Genomic DNA, 26,972 nt, shown 5'->3' with positions numbered 1-26,972 from the left:
ATCACAGTGGCAATGCAAACTGTGTGCTATCATCCACTATTAACTCCATTTGAAGATCAGAATGGCACTCACTGCTGGGTGAAAAGCCCATGACTTACTGCTGCTACCATTGAGTATCTGGATATTTTACTGTAACAGATTTAGTAAATAGGAAAATAGTTAATTCAATGCAACCATGTGTCATATCAGTGCACAACTCCGACACAATTAAAATTTTAAAAGATAATCAATTGGCTTAAACTATGCCAATATAGAAATTCGTTGTTTTCTACGGTCCCTAAAACACGGGTTGAGGTGTCAACGCAATAAATTGCTAAAAAATGTAAAAATTGCCGTCTGTGCGGTGAAAACTTGCTAGAAAAAATAGAACTCACCGTTAAGAGTCGCTAATTATTTAACTAACTGATAAATTTACCAACTACCTTCATGAAAGAAGATTTTGCAAAAAAAGATGTAAGAATAGCAGCGAATGCGTTGACATCGAAGAAAAAACAATTTACAGTTAAAAAAGAAAGTTTTACAAAAAACTAAATTCAACAAATATCTTTATCGCAATAAATATTGCAAAAAAAGAATAGCGGTGAATGCTTTGAGATTGATTAACCCAATTTCACTGCTGTAAACCTCCAACTGCACACAAAGTTTCCCCGCTAAATTAGCACAATTTTCTATTGACTCAAATTTTTAACGAAACTACGTAAGATTTGAAGCGAATGCGTTGAACGCATTAAAAAAATTCAAAGCTATCACAGCAAATTCTATGAAACACGCAAATATCTGCAGTAGTGGTAGCAATGGTATTTTTATACAAAAAATGATTGTCTATTTAAAACTTTCTTTTACTACAAATTTTAACTTTATTGGACACTTTTGTAGCAACCAGCAGACAAATGGAGGAATTTTAACTTTTAAAAGAATTTTACTATCAAAACAACGCATATATAAATCGCGAAAATGTCATGAAAAAATTTCGAAAATCTCACAATAAATTCAAACTCGTAGTCAAAGATCCCTTCTGTACGAGAAGTCTCAAACATTAAGAATTTTTGGTGTAGTTTTTCTAGCAAAAAGTTAAAAGTTCATCGGTGGAAGCGGCGAGAAAAAAACTTACTCCTAAGAAACGCATATCCTACGTCAATTCACCGCTTATCATTGATGTAATTTTTTTCCGATGAATTTTGGCAAGACTTACGGTTTTTAGTGGTGAATTTTTTATTTTATCCACTTCCTGTTGTTAGCGGCCAATTATTTTTTTCATCGATTTTGCGGTGAAAATAAAAATTCATCGCTAAAACTGCGAATCTTACAACATTTCAACGCATATGTTTTCATATGGTTTAATGAATCTGATTTAAATTCAAAACAATTATCAAAGAAGTATTTGACAGTAAATCCCTTTCGATAATAAAGTTGTTAACATGCCGGAGGTTAGAATTTCAAACCAGTGTACGACTGTTTCGTCTTTGCAAGAATTTCAGTGAATGCGTTAAAAATGAAAATTTCAATGACGAAAGTCTCAAATGTAGTAAAAAAAAATCGGCGCTAAATACGCAAATATTACAAAAATCACCGCTTTCACTTGGTTCAGCGCTAAAAGATCCGGAGCTTTGCAGTGAAAATTTTATCACCGCTATTCACCGCAATTCTTACATTATTTTTTTGACAACACTGCCACATGGATAGGCTCAATTGCGCGCTGTGATAAGTTCTTGAGAGAAGGCAGAGGTCATCGGAATCCACACGCTAGCCTAAAAAAATTAAAATGTTGCCTTGGAACGTCTATAACTCTTACACAAAATTTTTCCAATTAAGTTCAATTTCATAACAATAACAGCGTCACATTATTGCATTCTACCAGTCAAAATCAAAAGAAGTAGACATGTCACAAGCAATCACGCTTGAGAAAAAAAGACGTGATCCGGTTAATGTTCAAAAATCTTTCATTCAACGAGTTAAAAAATAAATTTTCTCTTCCAGTGAGAGGAGATAGCCTGCACAATTTTTAAATTGAAAACAGTTAAATTGAGAATTAATTTTTGTGTGAATCAGCCAGGGTATGAGTATGCTAGAAAGGACCCAGGAGAAAGTAAGAAAGGAAACGCGTTAAATTGTGAGAAATTTTTACCGAAAGAACTCATTGATGAGAAGGACCCATAGTCTCGCTAAGTTGTTCTCAGTCACTGTTAATATACTACCAACCTAAGCATCGGAGGAAACGATGAATGTAGCCGATTCTTCAAATTGTCCTGTAAATTTAAAGTAACTATAGGCAACCAATGGTCTTGTCAAATATTTTTGTTGGTGAATCTTAAAAGTTACAGTTTGTGCTCTGTAGTTCTGAATGTCCTTTGAAAGTTAGATTTTTAGGTTATGTAATCATATGAAACCAAGATGGAAGTAGGTAGAGTCGTAGTTGCACGCCTAAATGTGTCTCAATCAGTCTGATTTCGTTAAAATTTATATTTGTATCTAAAGATATATACATTTGTATCTCTGTCGTTTTTAAATCTGTTATCTTTTGTTCAAAAATTAAATAAAAATAAGGAATAATAATAATTCATGTCGGTTGATAGCTCTTGATCAAAGCCCCGGTGTACGACCAAAAGGAATTGAGGAAGTACTCGGGCGATTTTTTTCAAGAACTATTGTCAAATGTATTGCAAACTGACATTGATACGTTAGGTGATGACCAGCAACTATGTAAAGGTCAAACAGGAGGCATTGAACAAGCAATTCATTCATTGAGAACTGCTTTTAAAAACACAGTTTCGCAAGCGATCTAGCTTATCGACATAAAAAAACGAGCTTTCAATAGTCTCAACTGTGATCTTGCCTCACGAAACAACGAGAAATTATGTAATCTCTCTATCATTCCATATGTAATTCCTATCGTGAACCATCAAATTTGTTCATTAGCAAACAAACAATTTTCTCTTGGAAAGGTAAAACCCAAAGCAAACCCCCTTAGGATGTCGATGTATGGAATTGCACTTATCCCCTCAATTGAACATCTTGACGATTATTTCACAGTTCAAATGTGGTATGCTGACGATGAAAACGTTTTTGGCTCTCTTTTTAATTTGAAAAAAAAATTGACTCATTTAAAAACAGGGTCCTGTTTTCCGTTATCATCATAGCAAAAGCCACATCATTTCCAAATGCCACTTTTTTATAAAGGCAAAGCAGGTTTTTGTTCCTGAGGAACTGGATAGAGTTGAGGGTTGTAGATTACTTGATAGTGCAATAGGTAATGCAGAAAAGAAAATTGTAGTACTATCACTAAAACAGCAGAAATTGTTTCTTTGTAAAGCTGACCTCAAAAGTTTAATAAATCGTTCACTTCATTGGTGCAGCATAAAATGACTTTTTTTACCTCGTACAACACCTAACATTGAAGAAATGTTAGCACAATATGAGAAATCATTCACCAATGAGCTATTACCTAATCTACTGAAGAAATCCTGCCTAAAATCAAAAATACAGAAATATCCTTTGGTTGTTCAAACATCCTTTAACCTGAAGATGATTTTAAGGAATATATACGAACAGTTCAACTGTCAAGTCCCTTATCCCTATCTCTGCTCCAAAAGCAAACAGAACCAACAACATATATTCGAAATAAAAAAGGAGAATGCGCTTGGTATCAAATCAAAAAAGACGAGAATTAGGAGCAAATTGAACAAAAACGAGAGTCGCTTGCTTGACTTAGCTAATGAAAAGGGAGCATCAAGCTGGTTAAACGCTACGCCATTGAAATGATATCAATTTGATACAAGCAAAAGCAAGTTTTGTTATGACCATGCCCTTCACTATTGCTGGGACACAGTGAAGATGCCGTCACTATGCGCTTGCAATGAAAACTTCACTGTGGCACATGCCCTCTACTGTCCGAAAGGAAGGTGGACCCACATGTGACACAATGGACGTCGCGAGTTTCTTAAGTGATGTCTGTCATGATGTCGAGATCAAATCTTATGTTCAGCTTTTACAAGGGGAAACATTTGCTCCTAAATCAGAGTCAACCCATATTGGTGCAAGATTAGATATCAAAGCCAACTGACTTTGGGGATCGAAGTTCAACAAAACCTCATTTGATGTAAAAATTTTCAACCCGCTTTAAAAAAAGTTGCACTGAAAGCAGTAGCGAAGCCTGCAAGTACCATGAATCTATTGAAAAGAACAGATATGAAGAAAGAATAACAGGTTTAGAAAGGAAAATTTTGTCCGCTTGTCATTGCATGCACTGGTGGAGCTGGTCCATCAGCTTCTAAGGCTCTGAAACAACTGGCATCAGAACACTCTGCGCGGAAAGATGACAGCTACCTTAATATCAAATTACATCTATGGACAAAATTAAGCTTTGCTCTCTTAAGGAGTTCCATTCTCTGCATTAGTAGTAGTAGCGAAGTCTTTAGGGATATACCATGGGTTTTCACCTTTTATGTCATTAGTGAGTAAGTTTGGAATGTTGGTTACAGTTCGTGCATTGGCAGAGTATCCTCCAGGTACATAGATTGGCTTCGTTTAACTTTTCGAAGAATTTCCAAAATTGATGTGTTATTCGTGCTTTTCTGTTTTCTGTATGCATTCGCGGTTGAAGAAAACTTAGGTGGCGCGCAATTATCGGTGCTTCAATGAGACCTGTGGTCGAAGAAGTGAGGCTGTTAGTTTGACTCATCTGCTTTCGTCATTAGTTGATCGTTTTCTAATGCTGTCTATCTTTTGTTTTACTTTCTCAGTTGATAGATTTAAACAATACGAAATGCTTTATGAAGACTTCATGCTGGGAGGGACCCGGACCAGCCAATGTTCACTGTTTTGAGTAGAGACATTTCCTAATTTACCTTTTTAAAAAATTATATTGAAGGAGTGAAAGCAGATTTACGTTGCCAGCAAACGTAGCCTGTCTCTCAGAAGGCGTCGAATATTAAACGCGCGGAATATTGAATTGTCAGATTGTAATTAATTTAGTCATTGGGTGTGGAAATTGTTTCTTATTGAGATTTCGTTGCTGTTGTAAAAAAATTAAGATTTATAATTTTGATTTTTGGAAGGTTCCTAGCTTTTTGCGGTTTTTTTATAATTTTGTTGCAGCTAATAGGCATTCCAGATCAAATTGTTTGAACGTTAAAGTGTTCATTTGCACAGTAAATCCTTTTGTAAAGAAAACGAAAAATATCCATTAGGGGTGCAAACAGAATGCGCCATCTGAGTTGGTGAGCTCAAATGGATAATATCATCATCTGCAAATGTTAAATTCTTCCAGTTTTGTTTTCCGCCTGTCCCATGCCTGAATTGCAAGCACCTATATTTGCAAGACCCTCTGGATTTTGCTATACTTTCTCAATCTTTTGTCCGTCTGCATCAACAGCCATTGCCTACTATATATCAGTTCTGTTATCAAGTCTGTATATATACGGATGTCTACTATTTACCTATTATAAAAAATATAATCTAATTACTACGAGGAAGGTAGGGTGGTAGCAGAATTTAACAGAACAAATGATCCAATCCAAACTTGGGATCTATTCTGTTTCGCCCCCCCCCCCCAATGTTTTTTATGACCCCCAGTTACAAATTGTATGTTGTTATATAGCACGTTACTATGTAAGAAAATAGCACGTGCACCTGGAGGTCATAAAAAATTTATGATTACTAAGCTGGGGGGCGAAACAGAATAGATCCCAAACTTGCTTAGCAAAACAAACTATCCCGGAATTCATTTTTCGTATTCAGAGACGGAATTCATTTTTCGTATTATGGAAACTTCGTTCTGACAAATGTGCTCAGAACACTGATTCAAATATTCTCTTTCTGTTAATAATTTGAGCCTTCCTAAAATGTCTTCAAAAACTCATCGTAGCTTCTGCAAGAAGCACCTGAGAGGGCATGATATTTGGTAAGGTATTTGCGGTTATTTGCACAGAAAATGCAGTGGGTTAGCCCCTACCGAACAATACACTGAAAATCTTATCTGCAATAACTGCAGCCTGTCAACCCCAGTCAACGAGACAACAACTACCGTGAAGCAGAGCGCTCAGACAGACGACACAGAACAGCGAGACATGGATCAGCTGTGGACGAACCTCGATAGCTATGAAGAAGAAATTGACAAAATTTACTTCAGTGTGGTACACTGGAGGAGCCAGTTTTTCTCACTCGGCAAAAATAAAGTTGGGACCAAATTTGTAGACTACAATGAGTGCGATTTTAGAAGTTTTTACAGACAGAAAGGGCAAGAACAACATCCCAATGAAGTTGATGATGATCAAAACCTGAAAGCACCTGCAAAACGTGCTCCCTCCCCATCAGTAACAAAAGTGCAGTGTTCAACTGTGTCTCGTGTGGCGACTCCATGCACCTGACCCCGAAATGCAGTGGAATGAGTGAAAAAGCCATATATGGACTACAGGAAATCCGACAAAATGTTTTGCTCATATGTAACGACTGTGTGCAGAACAACCAACGAGACCGAGTTCTAGACAACTTGGCATCCAGCAGAGAATCCCCGGACGTGGCGGAAATAGCAAAGAGCTTCGATGAAATCAATTCTGAGATATCCAAAATCCGAGCGGAAATCAAGTCCCCTCCGCCCGAGCCGACAAAACCAGCCGTGCGTCAACCAGCACAGCCGATCATCCAAGAAAAGCCAACATTCGATGGGGTACGCTTCCGAGGGATTCCCGAATCCTCCGGAAAAACCGCCAGAGAGCGTTATGATGTAGATGTTCTGAAAGTAAAGGAAATCCTCGCCCACATGGATATCGACTGCCCAATGGATGATGTAAAACGCGTTGGAACCTACGAAAATGAGAAAACGAGAACTATAATTGCAAAATTCTCCAGTGAACATCATCGGCGACTTGTCCTGCTGTCCGCCCACAAACTTGCAACCTACGATAAACCAATTTTCGTGAGCCGAGAACTCAGTCCGGACGAGAAAAAGCTTGAAAATGCTCTGTTGATCAAGCGCAGATACCTCATAGATGTCGAGAAAATAGCCCTAAAAGACTTGCGAATTCGCAATCTGAAACTGCAGAAAAAAGAAAACAAGAAATGGATTGACGTTGATGTCACTCCTACTGGCAGCAGCTCACCTGCGGAACAAAATTGACTACAAAATAAAAACAAACTCCAAATACTCAGTTTCAATGTGCGAAGTCTGCTTGACTTCCAAAGGCGACAAATCCTTGCCAATGAAATAGCAAAGAGGAACTACGATGTACTCTGTCTCACGGAAACCTGGTTAACAAGCGATGTACTTGACAATGCACTCTTCCTTACTGGATAATCAATCCACAGGACTGACCGACCTACTGAAAACCATAAATCAAAACACGGAGGAGTTCTCATTGCGGTGAAAGAGATTCCTCACTACAGACTGAAAAACACAACGCACTCGGAAAGTGTATCGATTGCGTTACAAACTCCAACTGAATCACTTGTAATTTACTGCATGTAAAACCCTCCTAAATCTAGCCCTTACAGGGCACCAGCCAGTCAAATCCACGAAACCCTGGAAGAAATCGAAAAACAGATGAAACAACGGGATAGTTACACCTTATTTGTCAGCGGCGATCTCAACCTCCCTGGAGCTGATTGGAACAGCATGCTCTCAGATGATGACTACGAACTTTCGCTTCTCAACAACTTTGAAACCCACCAACTTCAGCAAATTCTGCCTTGCAAACGAAATCAATCACTGGATGTATGCCTCACCCAATCTCCTGACAGCATTGAACTTGCCGAAGTCGACAAAAACCTAACACGGGAATACTCAATCAACGGAAAGAGATGCTCCGACCATCAAGCATTCCGGACAACCATTTCCATCGACATATCAGCTACGAAACCAGCCCCCAAAGTGAAACATGCATATCACAAGGTGGACTGGAAAGAATTTAACAGCCACATCAGAGACCATCCCTTTTCACCCTACTGCTTCAGCAACGTCGATGAACTTGTTGACCAATAGTACCTATGGATCGAAAAGATAATTGAGATACTAATCCCCCGTGTCACCCAGCACCGAGCAAACCTTCCCCCAAGGATTTCCTCTGCCACATCACACGAACTCAAGATCCTCGGAACGATGAAAAGAAAATACGAGAGAGCACCGACCCTCAACCTCCTGATAAAGATAAAACGACGCAAAAAACTCCTCAATGAGCAAATCCTGACAGATCAGGCAGTCTACGAAGACAAACTCTTCAAAAGCCGCCGAATGTCTGATCTACAGAAATACCTGAAATCCCTACGCAAATCAAAACACTTCCCTGATGAAATGTACTACAATGTTGTGCAAAATGGACAAGAAACAAAGAAAACAGCCACAACCGATAGTGAAAAGTGCAATCTCTTCAACGACTTCTTCTCCAACGTTTTCACCAAAGATGGTAAAATCAACGAACTCTCAGTCTACCCAAAACAGAGACTCAACTACCTCAGAATTTCTGAAGAAGAAATTGAAAGACAACTGTTGGGCCTCCAGGCAAACAAAGCGTGCGGCCCAGACAACATCGGAAATATAATCTTAAAAAACGCCCCAGCTTTGGCAAAATCTCTCAAATTTATCTTCCAAACCTGCCTTAATAAAGGAAAATTCCCAGAGAGCTGGAAAACAAGTGAGATCACCCCGATCTACAAAGAAAACGACAGAGCAGACATCACACAGTATCGACCAATAAGTCTATTGAAGAACGTCTCAAAAGTCTTCGAGAAAGTCATCTTCGAACGGCTTTACCCACCAATAGAAAGAACCCTCTCTGACTCCCAACACGGTTTCAGAAAGAAAGGATCAGCAGTACTTCAACTCATCCTCTTCACAGACGAACTATACCAGCAACTTGAATCGAAAAAATGCAATGACATTCGAACTCTGTATGTTGACTTCAGAAAAGCCTTTGACAAAGTAGCGCACAAAAGACTCATCCAGAAGCTCGAGAACATTGGCCTCGGAGGAAAGCTACTCCAACTACTCGAAAGCTATCTCACAAACCGAACGCAACGCGTCAAAATTGGAACAAGCAAATCAAAGACCAGAAATGTAACCAGCGGAGTACCTCAGGGATCAATTTTGGGGCCTCTGATGTTCATCATCTACATTGACGATCTCCCCGAAGAAATCTCAGACATCCCGGCCTTCGGATACGCGGATGATTTCAAAGCAATTACCCACGGTGAACACGAATGCGAGACCACTCTCGGGGAAAAACAGAAATGGAGCAAAGCGAACCATATGGACCTAAATGTTAGCAAAAGTAAAACTCTCCTCATCAGAGGGGATCTAGCCTAGCGTGACGAAGCAGGTCTTGAAACCGTTGCCACCCAAAAAGATCTCGGAGTCGTAATGTCTCGAAATCTCTCTTGGAGCGCAAACTGCCAACTTAGAACAACCAAAGCGTGGAAAGCCTTCTACACACTCAAACGAAATGTTTCGAGCAGAACCTCAATGGAAACGAAACTGAACGCTTACATAGGATACGTAGTGCCCGTACTCACTTACGCCTCCCAAGTCTGGTACCCTTCGAAGACTGACATGAAATCAATCGAGAAGATCCAGCAAAAGGCAACAAAGTGGATATGCGGTGGAAACGACGAATACCATCAAAGACTCGAAACGCTGAAAATACTCCCACTCTCCATGTACATGGAAATGCACGATGTCCTCTATCTCCTCTCAATCCTAGAAGGCAATTACTACGTCCCCGAAGACAAACTGCCAAAGCGAAAAGAAAACGAAACAAGACAAAAGCAGGAATTTGAACTCCCCAAACATCGACTACATAAATCAGACGAAAATTTTTTCTTCAGAGCCACAAAGCTATTCAACATCATCAGTAGGACAACGGAGAAGCCAATGACGAAGAAACTTCTGACAGAGATGTACCAAAACTATTTCCACAGAAGCTACAACGAACTCGACAGCTGCAGCTGGAGACTTCTATGCAACTGTGGAATCTGCAATCCAATGAAAAAACTCGTGCCAAACGAAAACTGAAGGGTTCCACACCCGAAGGCTCCGACCCTAAAGACTCTCCTACTACTACTACTACTACTACTTACCGCACTTGATACTGCCCAGGACAAAGTCTGAGAATGCCGGCTTAAAAGCAATCATCCAGAGAAGACTAGATTCGCTCACACATTGCAAGCTCTTGGAGCTTTATATTGAAGCACGAGCAATACAAGTGAGGCTGCCCAAACAAAAAACGCCGAAAGAAGAGTCAGATTTAAAGAGCTTCAATAAATTTATGTGTCAAGGAAAGATCTCGAGTGTACTGATATGTCTGTCCAATCACCAGAAAGGAGGAATTTTATCATTGAAAGAAAAAACTGGAGAGAAAGCCGTTTTAGAACTATTGAAAGAAAAACACCCCTCACCTGGAACATTGGAGGAAGATTTTATTACTGAAGAAGTTGATACCCTTCCATATCACGACTCAATTTTTGACGAGATCAACTCTGCGACGATCCGCAAAGCAGCCATGAGAACACATGGCAGTCATGGGGCTTCAGGTCTAGATGCGGATGAATGGAGAAAGATCTTGACCAACTATGGACAATTTTCAATAGATCTGTGCAAAACTATTGTCCAACTCGCGCAACGACAAATGCCCAGGCATCCGCCCTATTTGAATTGGAGAAGTTCTCAGACGGATTATCGGCAGATGCATAATCAGATGCATCTCAAAAGATCTCCAAACGATTGGCGATGCAACCCAACTATGTCTTGGACAAAAATGTGGAATTCAGTACGCTATACATTTGCTTAGAGAAACATACCAGCAACCAGAAACTGAAGCTATCCTCCCAATTGATGCACCAAAAACCTTCAATGCGCTCAATAGGAAACTCTCTATGCGGAATATTGACAGAATCTGTCCTTCGCTAACATCAGTCTACAATTCATATATTTACGCGTCTAAACTATTTGTCAATGGTGAAACCCTACTATCCTAAGAAGGAACAACACAAAGCGACCCAATAGCCATGGCAATGTATGACATTTCAATCATGCCAATGATCAGAAAGTTGAATCCATCAATCGTTCAAAAATGGTACGCTGATGATGGCAGCATGGCCGGGACACTTCCCGATTTGCTGGATGCCTTCAAGACCCTCGAAACAATAGGGAAAGCCTTCGGCTATTCTGTTAATGCCCCGAAATGTCAACTGATAGTGAAAAACTGCTTACGTAAGAAGGCGGAGCGCATATTCAAGAACTCTGAAGTCGAGATTACTGATGGTACTCGAGTTCTGGGATCAGTAATTGGGGAAAGAAGAGCCTGCGCGGAGAAAACGAAAGATTTCACAGAGAAAATGATAAACATAATACAAAAATATGCAAAGTTCGCCAAAACATAATCACAGAATGCCTACGCATGTCTGACCAAAGGCCTGCAAAGTAAATTGACATTCATGTCCAGAACAACACCAGATATGCACCAAAATTTTGACAAAATCGAGAATCATATTAAAACGGAACTGATTACAGCCATCACTGGCAAACCCAATCCCGATGAATTAATGCGGAAATTGTTGGCTCTGCCCCTCAGACATGGAGGTCTGAATATACAACATCCAGATCAGCGACTGAATGACTACACGAACTCATGTCTAATTTCCGATGCCTTTGCAGTCTGTCGAGAAGACGAATCTCAATTAAGCAAATTAACGATACAGATAAGACAACAGAACTCGAAGTCCTTAATTGAGCGCAGAAACCAAGTACTGATGTGGACGAAAACGAACAATTCATTGTGACATTAGCTTCAGAGAAGGGTTTGTCCAATTGGTTAAATGCTCTGCCACTTAAAAAATACGGATTCAACAAGAATAAATCAGAATTTCGAGATAGGCTGCGTTTGAGATATCATTGGGACCTTGAGAGATCCCCCGAACATTGCGCATGTGGAGAAAAAAGGACAATCGCACACTCCCTCCACTGTCCGAAAGGAGGATTTACTCACCTGAGGCATATCGGAATCCGTGATAGTTTCGGAGAGTTGTTGAATCAGGTTTGCCATGATGTAGAAATAGAGCCGAAACTTCTTCCGCTTCAAGGCGAGAGCTTTGCAAGCAACTCAGTAAGCAAAGATGACGAGGCTCGACTCGACATTAAAGCAAATGGATTGTGGGAGTCACGATTGCACCGTACCTTCTTCGACGTCAAGGTCTTCAATCCGCATGCCAAATCATGTCCAAAAAACACCAAGGACGCTTACAGGTATCATGAATCACTAAAGAAACTGAAATATGAAAAGCGGATTGTTGAGGTTGAACAGAGCTCCTTCACGCCACAGATATTCTCATGTACTGGCGGAGTGAGTCCCATCACGAACGAAATCATCACAAGGATAGCTCAGAAATCGAGCCACAAACGAGAAGAGAGTTTTAGCGATATTGTTAGTTACATACTGACGAGGTTAAGCTTTGCTCTTCTACGAAGCTGCCTCCTATGCATAGGCTGCAAAGTTTTAAAAAAACCGGAACTTACCGAATCATCCATAGGGGCCATTATAGTAGAGGGAAGGCTCAAATAATTTTAGTTTCTAGACGCGTTGATTATTACTGTCATCTAATGTTCCTTGCATTGCTATTATATGTCTTCCTGAAGCTATTTAATAGTTACTCTTTGTTGTACCACCGTGTTAAACTGAATTCACGCTTTTCTCCTTTTAAATTATATACACCTGCTAATATTGTTCTATGTACCTTTAATGTACGTGCTTTTCTTAACGCTAGCTTCTATTTGATTTGTAATTTGTTGTACCACCGCGTTAAACTGAATTCACGCTTTTCTCGCAACTATCCCTGGGAGAGCTTTTAATCCACTGTTATTCAATTTATTCTTAATAGTAAGTTAGGTTTCTAATAATTGCTTTTCTCGTTTTAGAACAAAATGTCTGCTGAAGGTGTGGAAAGCAAACAGGTAATAATTCCCTTAAATTTGAAATGACTCAAGAAATATTGACTCATATTCGATTCTTAACTAATTTTTGGTCTCAAATGATTGTGAAGATACGAGAGTGTTGCAGTGATCAAGTGACTCTGAAAGTTAATGATTTATTGTTAATTTTAGATTTTCGTCGAAATTGGACGAGTAGCTCTGATCCAACAGAAGAGGTACAAAAATAAGTTGGCCGTAATTGTTAATGTGATCGACCAAAGACGCGCAATCTGTGATATATTCCACCCTCACGGCAAAGATGTTCGTTTGGTTGCAAGAGCATCGATCGCGCTCAAAACAATGAGATTGACAAAGTTGGTAGTCAAAGGCATCCAGTGGAATTCGCACTCAAAATTTGTGACTGACAAATATAAAGAGGCAGATATTCAGGAGAAATTCCAGGATACGCAGTTTTACAAAGCATGGCAGAATAAAATGAAGGTTTGTCGTGATTTTTTTTCTTTCCTTCCCAGTCTAGTCCGTATTAAACTTTGCGCCCCTAACTGTATATGAAGATTCAGATTGTTTCCGTTTGTGCCCCCCCCCCCCAGTCCAGAGGGTGCATATTATTTGTACCCCCCCCCCCCCCCCCAGAAGCACGCCATATTTGTACATAATGATTTACTATGCAATGACACCTACTCTGTAACTTGGGGGGGGGGGGGGATTTTCATAGCAGCAAGTGAAATTCAGCAACAAGTAATTGAGCTCAATTGTTTAAAAAAAGCGTTTCTTTACGCAAAGGTCTGTAATTGCATCGTGATTTTGTTCAACCTCTGCCTGTATAGATATTGGTGGCCGCCGTATTGGCCGGCAGGGCGTTTAGCCGACAACCAAAAAAATGAGAAATTTAGCCGACAATTTAAGTAAAATGAGCAATAAAACTTATTGTGAAGCTGTGATTGGTCAATTTAAAACACTATTTCGTAAGCGGATAAATATACCGCAGTTTTTTCATCAACTAGTGTAACGAAGGTCTATCAATTAGTGTAACAAAGGTATTTAACCGCATCTGGCCATGCCTCGCGGGCCATGGCCATGCCTCAGCGGCCCATGGCCATGCCTCAGCGGCCCGTGGGACTTGATATGAATCTATCACAACCGAACTACTGATTTATGGACCAATGAGACTTTTATGACCAATTATGATAAAAGTGTCGGCTAAATTTCCCATTTTTTCCTTGTCGGCTAAACGCCCTGTCGGCCAATTTTCCTAGCACCATAGATATTGTACTTATTGGCAAACTAGTCGTGTGATAACTTTTGTGTGTTTCAGAGAGACAGCCTGAACGATTACGAGAGGTTTAAGTGTGAATACATCAAGAGAAAGGTAGGATAATTTTTTGTGGTTTTTGCTCAATTTTTTTCTGCATATCCTATTTTATTATTTTTTTTACATCATATTGAGGTTTTGTATAATTACCGAGGTATTAATTTGCGAGTTGCATCGATGGCAGATTAGTAAGCTGTTGATGCCATTCTAATCCCTCTATGTGCATTTTAGCGGTTTGCCATCATCAAGAAGAAAATGGCTGAGCTCAAGAAGGCAAAGACGGTTGCAGCAAAATAGAGGACTTTGTTGACTCAAGAACCAGCAGGCTGATTCCAATAATGACCGTCATTTTTGTTTGAATCATAAAACTGTTCTTGATTATAATTTGATTCGGTTGGCAAATTGTAACGCTAATTCAATAGTCTTCAACTGATATTTTTCTACTTTTAGTTAGATTGACCATCGGAACGCCAAGTTAAATATTATAGAATTAGTTCGGAGATTCGCAGATTAATTTCACGACAACTACCTTTGCTGTTTCAATACTTCGCTGATGTAATAAAAACAAGAACAAGGTTGAATTACGTTGATTTTTAACCTATGGATCGAAAATTCTTGATTTACAGCTGTATAACAGTTTGGATGGATTACAAATTTCTAGCTAATGACAAGGTTTTTCTTTCAGAACTAAATGAATTTTGAATAACAATGAATCTTTGCTGCGCTGGAGTCTTGAACAACCATTTTCATTCTCTCAGCGACAAGATACTTCTGAAGGCAAATTTATCTGAAGCGGAATTGTGTCCGGATATAAATCGAGTTGTTCTGACAAAGTGTACCAATCAGAAGATTTTTGATTCTCTTGGATACTTTGACCGAGATCTGAGCAAAGTTGTTCTGTTTAATGAAGAAGCACTTTATTACAAAGAATGCGGTTATTTGAGAGTTGTTTACAAAACAAGAGATTTGTGCTTTGCGGAGCTGTTGTCATTGCTGTGCATTGAGCCCTCGAAATATTTTGTTTACAGTTATATGAAAAACCTGGGTTATAATTTGAAGCCATTCGATGCATGCCACTTAGTGGTTACCACAGAAGATGAAAATTTTGACAATTTAGGTACAAGTTCTGATGAAATCGGCCCTTGTGTAAACAATTTGGCTGCTAGCGAAAACGAAGTATCTGAATTGGAAACGGCATTGAGCAAAGTGAGCGCAAGCACGAAATTTTTTTTGCTCATAGTCTCCTGTAACAAAAAGTTAACAAGTGCTTTCGGACTTTAGGTGAGATGATTCTTCATACTTAGTTCAGGATTTGCGAGAGTTGTGTTCTACAATCCGGTATTCTACAAGTTGTTTTAATGCTATTTTTCGTTTGTTTTTTTTTTGAGCGGTTTGTCGTCTGAGCGGTTAAAGTGTTCTTCCTGTGAAACAGGATACCTAAGTGGTTAAATTCGGTTTTAAATTGCTATGCAGTTATCTTTGAACTTTACTAGTCTAATTGTGTGGTTCATTAAAACAGCTGTGTGAAAACAGCATATTTTCATGTTGTAACAATCGATTTTGGTTCGCCAGCTTCCTCACCCCGCCTATTACCAGGTGAGGCTAGCCTCCGTGAGCCCACGCTAGCTCTAAAACAAACTAGCTAGCCACATCAGTCATTTGAGAGCAATTTGTGCGACATTAGTAGGTTACGTGTTAACCCCGTGCTTTACATTTTAATGTTCAACAAATATATTTGTGAAGCTAATAATTGGGATACATTATTAAACTCATAACTAAGTTTGTCTGTATCCGCTATTAGAAATAGATGCAGAAAGGAGGCATTGTACAAAGAAAGTTCTGAAGGAAAAACGATTCTTCAGAAAGCGAGGATTTATCATTTCCTGTCCCTTCTTTTTATTAATAGCTGCGAAAGTGATAAAAAAGCGGGGAGCTTTTGGCCTTCACTCGATTTTTTTATTTCGTCGACAAGATGTTTGGCCACCACATGAGGTTACACTCCTCTGTTTCGGCTTTTGCGAAGTAGGCTTTGTTGGCTTATGGAGTTTAACGATTTTTGGCTCACGATTGAATTATTGCTTTCCTACAAATGTTTTCAAGCAATGGTTTTTCATGACGGATCTGATTTTCTTTAATATATGGCCGTTCTGTTGATGGAGAATATGCACTTTTTTGATATGAAGTCATTTGAGTTAAAAGCTGGAACCTTACTTTTCAAAAACAGCCGTAGCCCCTATCTGTCTCCTCCGTTTCCTACAATTTTAAATTACAAGATGCTGGTGAAATGTCAACACTGAAGGACTTCGTTGGCACTAAAACACTTGACTCTTTTTGTCGAACTCAGTGCGGTGTAAAGAGTTTTCAACATAAAGGACAATAGTAGGCTGACTAATGACTTTCAGTTCCCAAAAAAGACTGTGAATGAAACAGGACATGCCTTTAAGTTTATAGTAGAGAAGCAGTTGAATACTTTTACCCTCTTTATAAGTTTGTTTGCTTTGAGGATTTTCAGTTATCACAGAGTGGACTATTTCCCTAGAGTCACACATTAAAATTGTGTCGAATTCTCTCTGCACGTTCGGCAGTCGCAATGAAGCTGCCATGTGCAGATATTTTGACCGCAAAAACTTTCATTAACAAACTTCCACATTTCCTTGAACACTCGTTTTTTCAATCCCTTCGGGTTGAGAAAATCTATTTTTTTATTCAATCCGTTAACTATGTTGCATGTCTTGAAAACGAATTCGCCTCTCGCCTTTTCAGTTCTGGTTTCGTAAATTAAACAGTTTGTGCTTCTTCTCGGAAGCTCGTTCTTAAGTTTAGCAAGTATCAGGATATCATTCAACTGGATATACATAGGAAGAGGTAAGACATTCAGTATCCTGAGTTGGTTGATTTATGGTTCATGGCGTGCAGTCAAGATCCAAGTTGCGGCTTCCTTTTGAAATTTTTCCAGTTTGCCATATCTGTTCTTATCTGCGCACAATTAAGACCATACATTAGGACTGGTAACACCAGCAATTTTGTACCAACCGAGTTTAGTGAATGGTTTTACTTCTTTCGCAACATTTCTTCGTAGACTACATAACACTTTGTTGGCTTTTATCAGCCTGTATTCAATATGACATGAGCAGTTAAGTTTCCACATACCATTACACCCAAGTTTTTCACTTCTGTTTGTTGTTTCAATTTTTGGCACATATTTGGTATGTCTCATCCTTTCCTCTGCAGGTTTGATTCGTACATTCGTCTAGGGCCAAGGTCATTCCATTTTCTGCTACCCACATTTCGATCGAATTCAAGTCTTCCTGTACTTCTTCACGCTTTTTGCCTTCAGAAAGAATTTTTAAATCGTCAGCAATGATGTAGGGCTCGCTGAACTTTTTACTACATCTGGTAAGTCTCTTATGAAAATGCAAAAGTGTAATGGTCCCAGCAAAGATCGTTGTGATGCACCGCTCGTTACATCTAGTTCGTCCGATTAGAAGTTTTCCACCCTTAAGTATTGTTTCCTTTCCGTTAGGTAGTCGAAAAGCACTTTTTTCAGCAGCTGATAATGGTACTCTGTCAAATGCCTTTGAAAAGTCAGTGTTAAAAACAAGAACATCATTATCCACACCATAAACTATCGCTTCATAAATTTGTTTCAAAAAGAAATCACATTTGTCAGAACTAATCTTTTCCTTACAAATTTGTTGATCTGCGCACAAGTAGATCGTGAAGTGTCGATAGAGTGCTTAATAAATGCATTTTTCCAGTACGTTACTATCTATGATTAGTAGAGAAACTGGGCGGTAGTTTTCCACAAGACGTTTCATCTTTTTTTGCAAATAGGTGTTTCGGATGCAAGTTTCCAACAGTCCGGAATTTTCCTTAGTTGTTTGATGTTCTTGACTAATTTATGCGTGTTTTTGCTCATTGATTTCAGTTTTCTGGAAAAAGAACGGTTGAGAGTCATTTGGACCCCGTGATATCCGAGTGTCAAGATCATTTAAGATGTTATAGACTACTACTCTAGAAGTGTCGAAGTTTTTCAGTTCTGGGTCTTTGCATTTTAAGTCCTCAATTTTGAAATAAATTTGGGTGAGAAGACCGAATAAAAAAACTCGATTGAAAAATGATTGAAAAATTTAGCTTTTTCCTGGAGATTCGACGTGGATTTTCCGTCCTTAATAGTCACGTTTGGCAGACTTTGGATTTTTTGGGACTTTTCAGTTGTTTTAAATTTTTGTTTATGTACCATGAGATTTTCCTGGAACTCAAATCTTTCTTTTTCGGCCATGCTAGTAATCTTCTTTTGGAGCTTTGTAACTTGATTTCTCCTGTACCTTGTTGGTCTGTGCTCTAACAATTGTTTTAGTGTCCTGAGGTTTTTCATCAAATTGGATGTCCCAGAAGATATCCAAGGATGCAAGTTTTGGCGGTGCCTTGTTCTTAGCGCAACGTGGATGTCAATCACTCTGTCAAGATATTCATAGGTCTCCTGGCAGATTTTTTTTTATGTTAGTATGGCAGCATGGTACAAACTCGGTAAATTTTGGAAACTCCAAAAATTTCTTATGCCTGGTTATGGATGTTTATGAGGGCACTCTTGTATGATGTTTATTGCCTCCTGGTCCGAGCAATCGAAGACTTTCGGGACTACAAAATGTTTGCCTACTTGCTGAGGGAAAATTGATTTCGCCTCATATTAAAGTTGCTCTTGTTCTGCCGTTCAAATTTTTCATGGTTTTATCAAAATCTTCATGTGTATCTGTAATTGCTCGGTATCGGACGATTGTAAAATATGCAGATCGCTCTTTCTGTTTTGTCTATTTTTACTTTAACTGCAATACAGCATTCTTGTAATTCAGTTTTGATTGATTCTGAGTCAATTTCGGTTTTTACTGCTATTAGCACACCACCGTGTGCACTCTTCTCATCAGTTTTACCTTCTCTATCTGATCTATATAGAAAGTAATTGTTGAGCAGTAATTCGGATGACTCAAAATTTTTGGTTAACCACGTCTCTGTCAAACAGACTATGTTGTAATCAAAGAGAGTGACAGCATTCGATAATTTGTACCTTCTAGTTATGTTTAGTAGACTTCTTGTGTTCATGTAGAGAATTTTAACAAAGTTTAGTCACGAATCCGTTCTTTCGCTTGATTTTTTCTCCACTTTTTCCCCGTCATTAAAGAGTTCAAAGTTTCGAATTTTCAGTTTCTCTTTTGAACACCATTGTTTATGAGTTATCTCCTCTTCTTTAGACACATGTTCTCTCTGACAGAGTCTTCTTTGGTAAGCGCTGGGAGGAGATACACTTCCGTCTCAGCCAGCTATTTTCTCTTTTCTTGTGCTTTAGCCAGTACCATTCTGCATATTTTTGTTTGGAAAAGTGACCAATAACTTGCGGGGTTTGGTTCGGTTTTGTCAAACTTTCCCTGCCCTTTCAGTTCTAATATTTGGGCCCTCATTCCTATTTCTTTCAACACTTCTCTCACTTCTGTTGTTGGGACAAAATTTTCTGACTTGCTCTTCTCAGCGTCTTCAGTTATCCCTTGGAATCTCACCGATTTTCCGATATTGTGATCTTCGTTCTATTCGTCCCTTATCTGACCCATTTCAGGCAGAATTTGTTGGCTGCTCGGCAATGGCCTCAGCGTAACTCTTACCAATATTGTCGCAGATTGTTTTGGCTGCCGAATCCACTTTATTTGCAACCAACTTCGTCGGTCTATCTTCCATTGACACTCGTCGGTCATTTAATCCCTGTCTCTTCGTCTAGTTTTTCATTGATTTTTTCTACTGTCCTGCACCTTATGAAGCTATCTCTTTCGTTATTCTCGATACAGGTGTTGCAGAGCAACGTAGCTAGTTGTTCTAGTTCCTTTATTCCGTTTAATGCAACCTGAGATAAACCAGTGCAGATGGGTTTTAGGTGCATGTGGGCATTGCATGATACGCAAACGTATTTTTAGCGGACTGATTTATGGGCTTTTTGCATGTAACATTGATTTTAATTTTGAAAGATAAGAAAGCAAAAGATTTTGTTACTCGAGGCGGAGAAGCAGACCTGAACAACGGAGCTCAGTTCCTTTTCCCCGAACGGACTAATTTACCTCTACTCAGGACCTGAACAACAAAGCTCAGTTCCTATTCCCCTCAATGATAACTTTCGGACCCGGACAACAAAACCCAGTTCCTAAGGTTCTTCTTTTCCGACTTCTGCTATCTTTCGTTTTTTGGCACGTTGTTTCGATGAAGGCTTTTTCTTCGTTAGAAGTTTACCGAGGTCAAGGTAGTTGTTAACAACAATTTCAAGAGTATGCTATTCAAGGAAGTCAATCTGGTGCAGATGATGATACTCTTCCACTAAATTGGGGTCCTATTTCTTTTGGACAGAAGAGTTTACTACTTGTAATTTATGCATGATTTTGCTCATTGATTTCAGTTATCTGTAAAAACACGGGTCGGTAGCCATTTGGACGCCGTGATTTCCGAGTGTCAATATTATTTAAGATATTATAGATTAGTACTCTAGAAGTATCGAAGTTTGTCAGTTCTGGGACTTTGCAAGGAATCAAAAGATTTTGTGACTCTAGGCGCAGAAGCAGACCTGAGTAACGGAGCTCAGTTCCTTTTCCCCGTACTGGCTGGTTTACCTCGACTCAGGACCTGAAAAACAAAGCTCAGTTTCTAGTCCCCTCAATTATATTGTTTGGATCTGAACAACAAAACCCAGTTCCTAGGTTTCTTCTTTTTCGACTTTGCTATCTTTCTTTTTTGGCACGTTGTTTCGATGAAGGCTTCTTTTTCTTCGCTAGAAGTTTACCGAGGTCAAGTTCGTTGTTAGCAACAATTGCAAGAGTATGCAATTCAAGGAAGTCAATCTGGCGCCGATGATCATACTCTTTCACTAATTCGGGCTCCTGTTTTTTCTTTTGGACAGAAGATAGTTTACTACGTGCACAACAGGAATCGATATTTTAGACTCTAAATCGTTGAAGATATCAGGTGTGCTTTCTCGTTTGGTGTATACTCTTCCCCGTTGTTCGCGGTAGCGATTTGATTTCTTTAATTAACCTTTCAATATCAAAGGGATTCCGCTCATCATGGCGATGTTCGCTTATCGTGTTGTTAATTGCGTTGTGCCAAATTATCACGTTTCCCTCGACTTTTCAATATTTGATGTACCGTGTTGTTCGGATTCTTTGCTGATGGATTTAAACAGGCTCTGTGCTCACTGTATACGTGTTGAGACAATATTTGCAAGGTCAATCAACTCTTGATCTCTTCTCGAACCGAGAGCTTGATGCAGTGAACTTGCTCCAATTATCAATACCATTTAGGGGTCACCACGGGTACCCCGAAAAACATATAGCCTGAAACTATTTTATGAACCAATGAGAACGTTTCATTAACATTGCCTGAGCTTTACTACTGTTTCACTACTTGCTTAAATACTCCAAACCTGAAAATTTATCCGACGTTAAGAACTGCTCAAAATGATCCATCCTAAAAGAACTCCATCACATATAGATAGTGCATGCTTAGATGTCTTTAAAAAGATCAATGAATGTCATCTTTAGCGGTGCCAGTTAAAATAGTTCGAAGTGAATAGGAACAATAAACGAAACATACTTGAGACAACAATTAAGCATAGGAAAACACAAAAGATGTTAATAGCCCGAGTTGTTGGAATTGATAGCTGGATGTTATTGGTTTCGTCTGGGTCTTTAATTTGTTCTCGCAAGTATTTGTTCTCGCGTATTTTGTTTGTCCTCGCATATATTGTTTGGATCTGGACAACAAAACCCAGTTCCTAAGTTTCTTCTTTTTCGACTTTGCTATCTTTCTTTTTTTGGCACGTTGTTTCGATGAAGGCTTCTTTTTCTTCGCTAGAAGTTTACCGAGGTCAAGGTTGTTGTTAACCATTTCAAGAGTATGCATTTCAAGGAAGTCAATCTGGCGCAGATGATCATACTCTTTCACTAATTCGGGCTCCTGTTTTTTCTTTCGGAAAAAAGATAGTTTACTACGTGTACAACGGGAATCGATATTTTAGACTCTAAATCGTTGAAGATATCAGGTGTGCTTTCTCGTTTGGTGTATACTCTTCCCGTTGTTCTCGGTAGCGATTTGATTTCTGTTTTTAACGTGTCACTATCAAGGGGATTCCGCTCATCATGGCGATGTTCGCTGATCGTGTTGTTAATTGCGTTGTGCCAAATTACACGTTTCCCTCGACTTTTCAATATTTGATGTACCGTGTTGTTCGGATTCTTTGCTGATGGATTTAAACAGGCTCTGTGCTCACTGTATACGTGTTGAGACAATATTTGCAAGGTCAATCAACTCTTGATCTCTTCTCGAACCGAGAGCTTGATGCAGTGAACTTGCTCCAATTATCAATACCATTTAGGGGTCACCACGGGTACCCCGAAAAACATATAGCCTGAAACTATTTTATGAACCAATGAGAACGTTTCATTAACATTGCCTGAGCTTTACTACTGTTTCACTACTTGCTTAAATACTCCAAACCTGAAAATTTATCCGACGTTAAGAACTGCTCAAAATGATCCATCCTAAAAGAACTCCATCACATATAGATAGTGCATGCTTAGATGTCTTTAAAAAGATCAATGAATGTCATCTTTAGCGGTGCCAGTTAAAGGAGTTCGAAGTGAATGGGAACAATGAACAAAACATACTTGAGACAACAATTAGGCATAGGAAAACACAAAAGATGTTAATAGCCCGAGTTGTTGGAAGTGATAGCTGGAGGTTATTATTGGTTTCGTCTCGGTTTTTAATTTGTTCTCTCGAGCATTTGATCACGAACCGAGAAGCGTAAGGTTGATTTTCCACTGAATTTACCACTCAGTAGATGAATTTGTGTGAAAGGACTTATGTTCGCTTAAAAATTAATTAGATAAATTTTTAAGAATATTTAATTATAGTTATTGTTCTCTCACGCTGGAAAGTTAATACGCTATAATGACTGAAAGATATTCTTATTGTTTCAAAACTTTTGTTTGTCCGCGTTTTTTCAAAACTTTGTTAGAAGTTACGGCTCAAGTTACAAACCAGAATTTTGATTAAATTGAATAGAAACTTTGTCTTCAATCCTAGGAATCTTTTTGAACTAAAGGTCTCTGCTGTCTTTTTCACGGCTATTTTTGAGCAATATACCAGCTATGTTTGCAGTTTTTGATGTTTAAACGGTAAACATTCTTTTAAAATGCTATAAATTTGAATGCGAATTAGGATCACAGTAGGAGGAAGTCTCAGAATTTTAGTTCAAATTTTGGGGAGATTTCGGCGAAGTTTTTTGTTTTGCAACTATTCCAAAGTTTTCATCTGCACTTCATCAAAAAGAAGTTTAATAAAAAAGAATCGAAGCTGCTCAAAATTATGCAAATGAAGAATCCAATTGAACATTAACAAATTTCCATTAAAAACTGTTTGTAAACTCCAATTGAAAAACTATCGGTTGAATTTTGATGTTTTTCAACTATATCCGTCATTTTTTTCAGGAACATTGGAATGGAATCTTAAAGTGAAAGATTCAGTTGTAAAAGTATATATCCTGTGGAATGAGTTTTAATGTCACCAATGGAAAACTGTAAACACTTAACTTTCCGGCCGTGAGCTTTTTGATTTGATTTGCGCTTCATTTTGAAATATTGACCTTCAAAATATTTATCCTTTTTATCGTCGGTGTAACCGTTTTTAAAACAAAAATTGGAAAAATGCCTTTCTACGGCCTTTTCCGTTGGAACAGTATCTTTTTCAAAACTCTAAAGCTATTTTCAGTCAAAATTTCTTCGGGAAAGTTTTGATTACATATGATCCAGAACAATGACGCTGGCAACAACGTTGTGAATTATGTGAAATCCGCTTGCGGAACACTGTAACTATCTAAAGGAAACCCAAAATCGAAATATTACTTGAAAACTAACAGACTGTGTGATAGAAAAACTGTAATCACATATCAATAAAACAACAAACCAATGAACAATTTTCACACAGTCTACTGAATTCGAATTATGTAACGGACAATTGAATTCGAGCAATTGAAATGAGTTACATCTTTTTCCCAGAAAATACCAAGGAATACCAAGACAAAAATTACCAAGGAATACCAAGACAAAAATTACCAAGGAATACCAAGACAAGTTATTGAAATTCGAGAATCTAGCCGAGACTTTACCAACTCAACGTCAGATTCAAAGCAAATTTAGAAGAATTAAAATTGCAATTTTATTGTCGATTTCATTACAACTAGAAAACTTAAATTGTTTTGTTTTTTCTTCATAATCACCGGAACTGATAAATCCGAACGAGGACGTAAATGTTAATATTGAACCAATTGCACCAAAGTTTCAAAGTTGTTTGGACGCAAAATTGCAAAAAGCATTATAAATTGTACTTGAAAGTATGCTGTGAACAGTACATTGAGCTTAAATGTGTGTGATCATCACCAAATAACTCTTTGGAATTGATAAAGCAGCTCAAAGGTAAAGCAAAGTTTGAACATTTTCCTGTTGGCACAAAGTTGTGAATTTCGTTTCCCAATTGTTTTCATTAGCCGCTGAAAATTTGAAACAACTATATAAGCAACCTTGAAGATTGCGTTCATACTCCTTGTGTCCCTATAACAAAGGCATCTAGATATTAAAAATTTTCTTAAAATTTTTGAATTGTGAAAGTTCGAGTATTTGGATTCGATTTTGTTCAATGGGAGTGCTTTGAGGTTTTATGTTTTATGGGAGTGCTTTGAGTTCTTTGGAAAAGTTTTCGCTTTTATCCAATTATTTTTCCCGAGAATTTAACGAAAATTATTGGAAGATGTTAAGCAGTATTGCTTATCAGCCCTCGCTTTTTTTCTGGGCAGACAAAAGAGAGCATAAATCGTGTTCTACAATTTTTTAAAAATAGAGAATTTGATATTGTTTGTAAAAATTGAAAGCTATCGCAGTCATTTTTATTACTGTGCTCTGAAACAACTTTGTCGAATTTCCAGATTGCTCCAGTTTGCGCTCACTTCTTTTATTGCCTATAAATGGTTCTGTCAATCCAGAAAATTCCACGAAAATGTCCAATTGGTGGCCTACGTTACTTGAGAATGACAGTTTCTTCTCTGCGAAGTTGTCCAAAACAGATCTGAGTTCTGTTAAATCAAATTTAGGTTCGAGTTCCGCTAGTTATCCATATAAAGTCATGAAATTCATGCCCAAATGTGAATCGTGGCTTGCTTATCAGGAAAGTTTAGCAAATTTACAACGGCCTGTTATTTCAAAAACCCATGTCCAATGCGATGAACTGTTAAATTCAATTTCTGCTAACTTTGAAGGTATAACAATGCGCGAAACTTTGACAGCCGAACACTTTGACTACAGTGTATTCAACAGAGATCGAAAATATACCAGAAATCTTGCAGGATTGCCAGATGTGCTGTTAAAAGTACGTGACGTTAGTTGCCAAAATTGGGATTTTTCAGAACTGAACCTCAATTTTACTGTTATTCCTCTTGGTGTGAGTTTGGTGTTAGCTTTATATGATTGTGGAGATGTTTCCTTTTATTCAGTATCTGGAAAGAGTTGTTCATTTCCTTGAAAAATTTGTCACGCCGAAGAATGAGGGAACCACACTACTATAAGATTTTTATATAAAATTTTGTTTTTGTTGCAATGGTATGGAATATGGCCGTGTTGATTAATTTTGAATCGTGGTTTCAGACTACTGAACCATGCACTTGTAAACAAAAATTTTTACTGTAATTTTGATAAATCTTATGAAACTGATTGAAAAAGAAAACGGTTGACAAAATGACGGACCTTGATCTTCTTCAGAGCTTTGGAATTTGTTGCAGACATCGGAGATGTGAATATTAACATCAACTGACAAAATTTTGGAAATTTTTCACCAGTGATGGTCAGCTAACGAAAAGCTTCTTTGCGATGCTTTTTATGGAGCTTGAGTTTTAAAGTGAATTAAAAGTGTCATCCGCTGAACTCTATGGTGGAAAAATACGGTTGCATAAATTTAGCATCTCGAAATCTCAAGGTGGCAAAAATGTCAATATTACTTGTTTAAAGAATTTTTAACAAAAATCAAAAACAAGAATTCAGTTACAGCTGGTGGAAAGTGGAAAGAAATTATTCTATAATGGCTCACCCACTTTTGTATTGACAGGACTGTTTTAAAAAATGTATGTTTTAAAAAATGCATTTTATCATCAACAGAATTTATGCAATCCAAGTTTGATAAATTGTTTTGGAGATGACGGGTTGGAACATTGCGCAAACGCATATTACCGATCATCCTTAAGGATGATCGGTAATGTGCGTTTGCGCAATGTTCTAACCTGTCATCTCCGAAACAATTTACCAAACTTGATTGCATCTGTTGATGATAAAATGCATATCAACATACAGTTTTTAAAACAGTCCTGTCAATACAAAAGTGGGCGAGCCATTATAGAATAATTTTTTTTCCACTTTCCATCAGCTGTACCTTAATTCTTGTTTTTGATTTTTGTTAAAAATTCTTTGATCTAGTAATTTTTTACATTTTTGCCATCTTGAGATTTCGAGATAACTGAACAGTTGCGGTTTGAGGACAAACCAATATTTTAGGCTTTTTAAGTAGGAAAATTTTCTACTGAAAAAGTGATCTGCTGAATCAAAGACTAGAGGCGAGATAAATCAGTTTACTTGTTGAAAATTTTGAATGGTCGGGACAGATCCAAACTTCCGA

General features: G+C 38.2%; 1 protein-coding gene and 1 long non-coding RNA gene across 2 annotated transcripts; both read left to right on the top strand.

The window, feature by feature from the left end:
* Positions 1-12,808: 12,808 nt before the first annotated feature.
* LOC142345331 (large ribosomal subunit protein eL14-like) lies at positions 12,809-14,658 on the top strand. The gene is made up of 4 exons (XM_075397332.1): positions 12,809-12,934; positions 13,085-13,393; positions 14,229-14,282; positions 14,457-14,658. The coding sequence occupies exons 1-4, from the start codon at positions 12,905-12,907 to the stop codon at positions 14,520-14,522; spliced, it is 459 nt and encodes a 152-aa protein (XP_075253447.1). The 5' UTR covers positions 12,809-12,904; the 3' UTR covers positions 14,523-14,658.
* A 256-nt stretch (positions 14,659-14,914) lies between these two features.
* On the top strand, positions 14,915-25,993 carry LOC142345330 (uncharacterized). Its single transcript, XR_012759307.1, has 2 exons — positions 14,915-15,431; positions 25,294-25,993. It is a non-coding gene; the product is annotated as an uncharacterized LOC142345330 (long non-coding RNA).
* The last annotated feature ends 979 nt before the right edge of the window (positions 25,994-26,972 follow it).

The sequence above is a fragment of the Convolutriloba macropyga genome, chromosome 9 (assembly GCF_964194025.1).
Source record: "Convolutriloba macropyga chromosome 9, txConMacr16.3, whole genome shotgun sequence".
In the NCBI taxonomy this organism is placed as follows: domain Eukaryota; kingdom Metazoa; phylum Xenacoelomorpha; order Acoela; family Convolutidae; genus Convolutriloba; species Convolutriloba macropyga.
This window is presented reverse-complemented; position numbering and strand designations above follow the sequence as displayed.

Coding starts and splice junctions, on each gene's coding strand:
- LOC142345331 (XM_075397332.1), top strand. CDS start 12,905: ATGTCTGCTGAAGGTGTGGAAAGCAAACAG. Junction 12,935..13,084: donor AAGGTGTGGAAAGCAAACAG/GTAATAATTCCC, acceptor TGTTAATTTTAG/ATTTTCGTCGAAATTGGACG. Junction 13,394..14,228: donor CATGGCAGAATAAAATGAAG/GTTTGTCGTGAT, acceptor TGTGTGTTTCAG/AGAGACAGCCTGAACGATTA.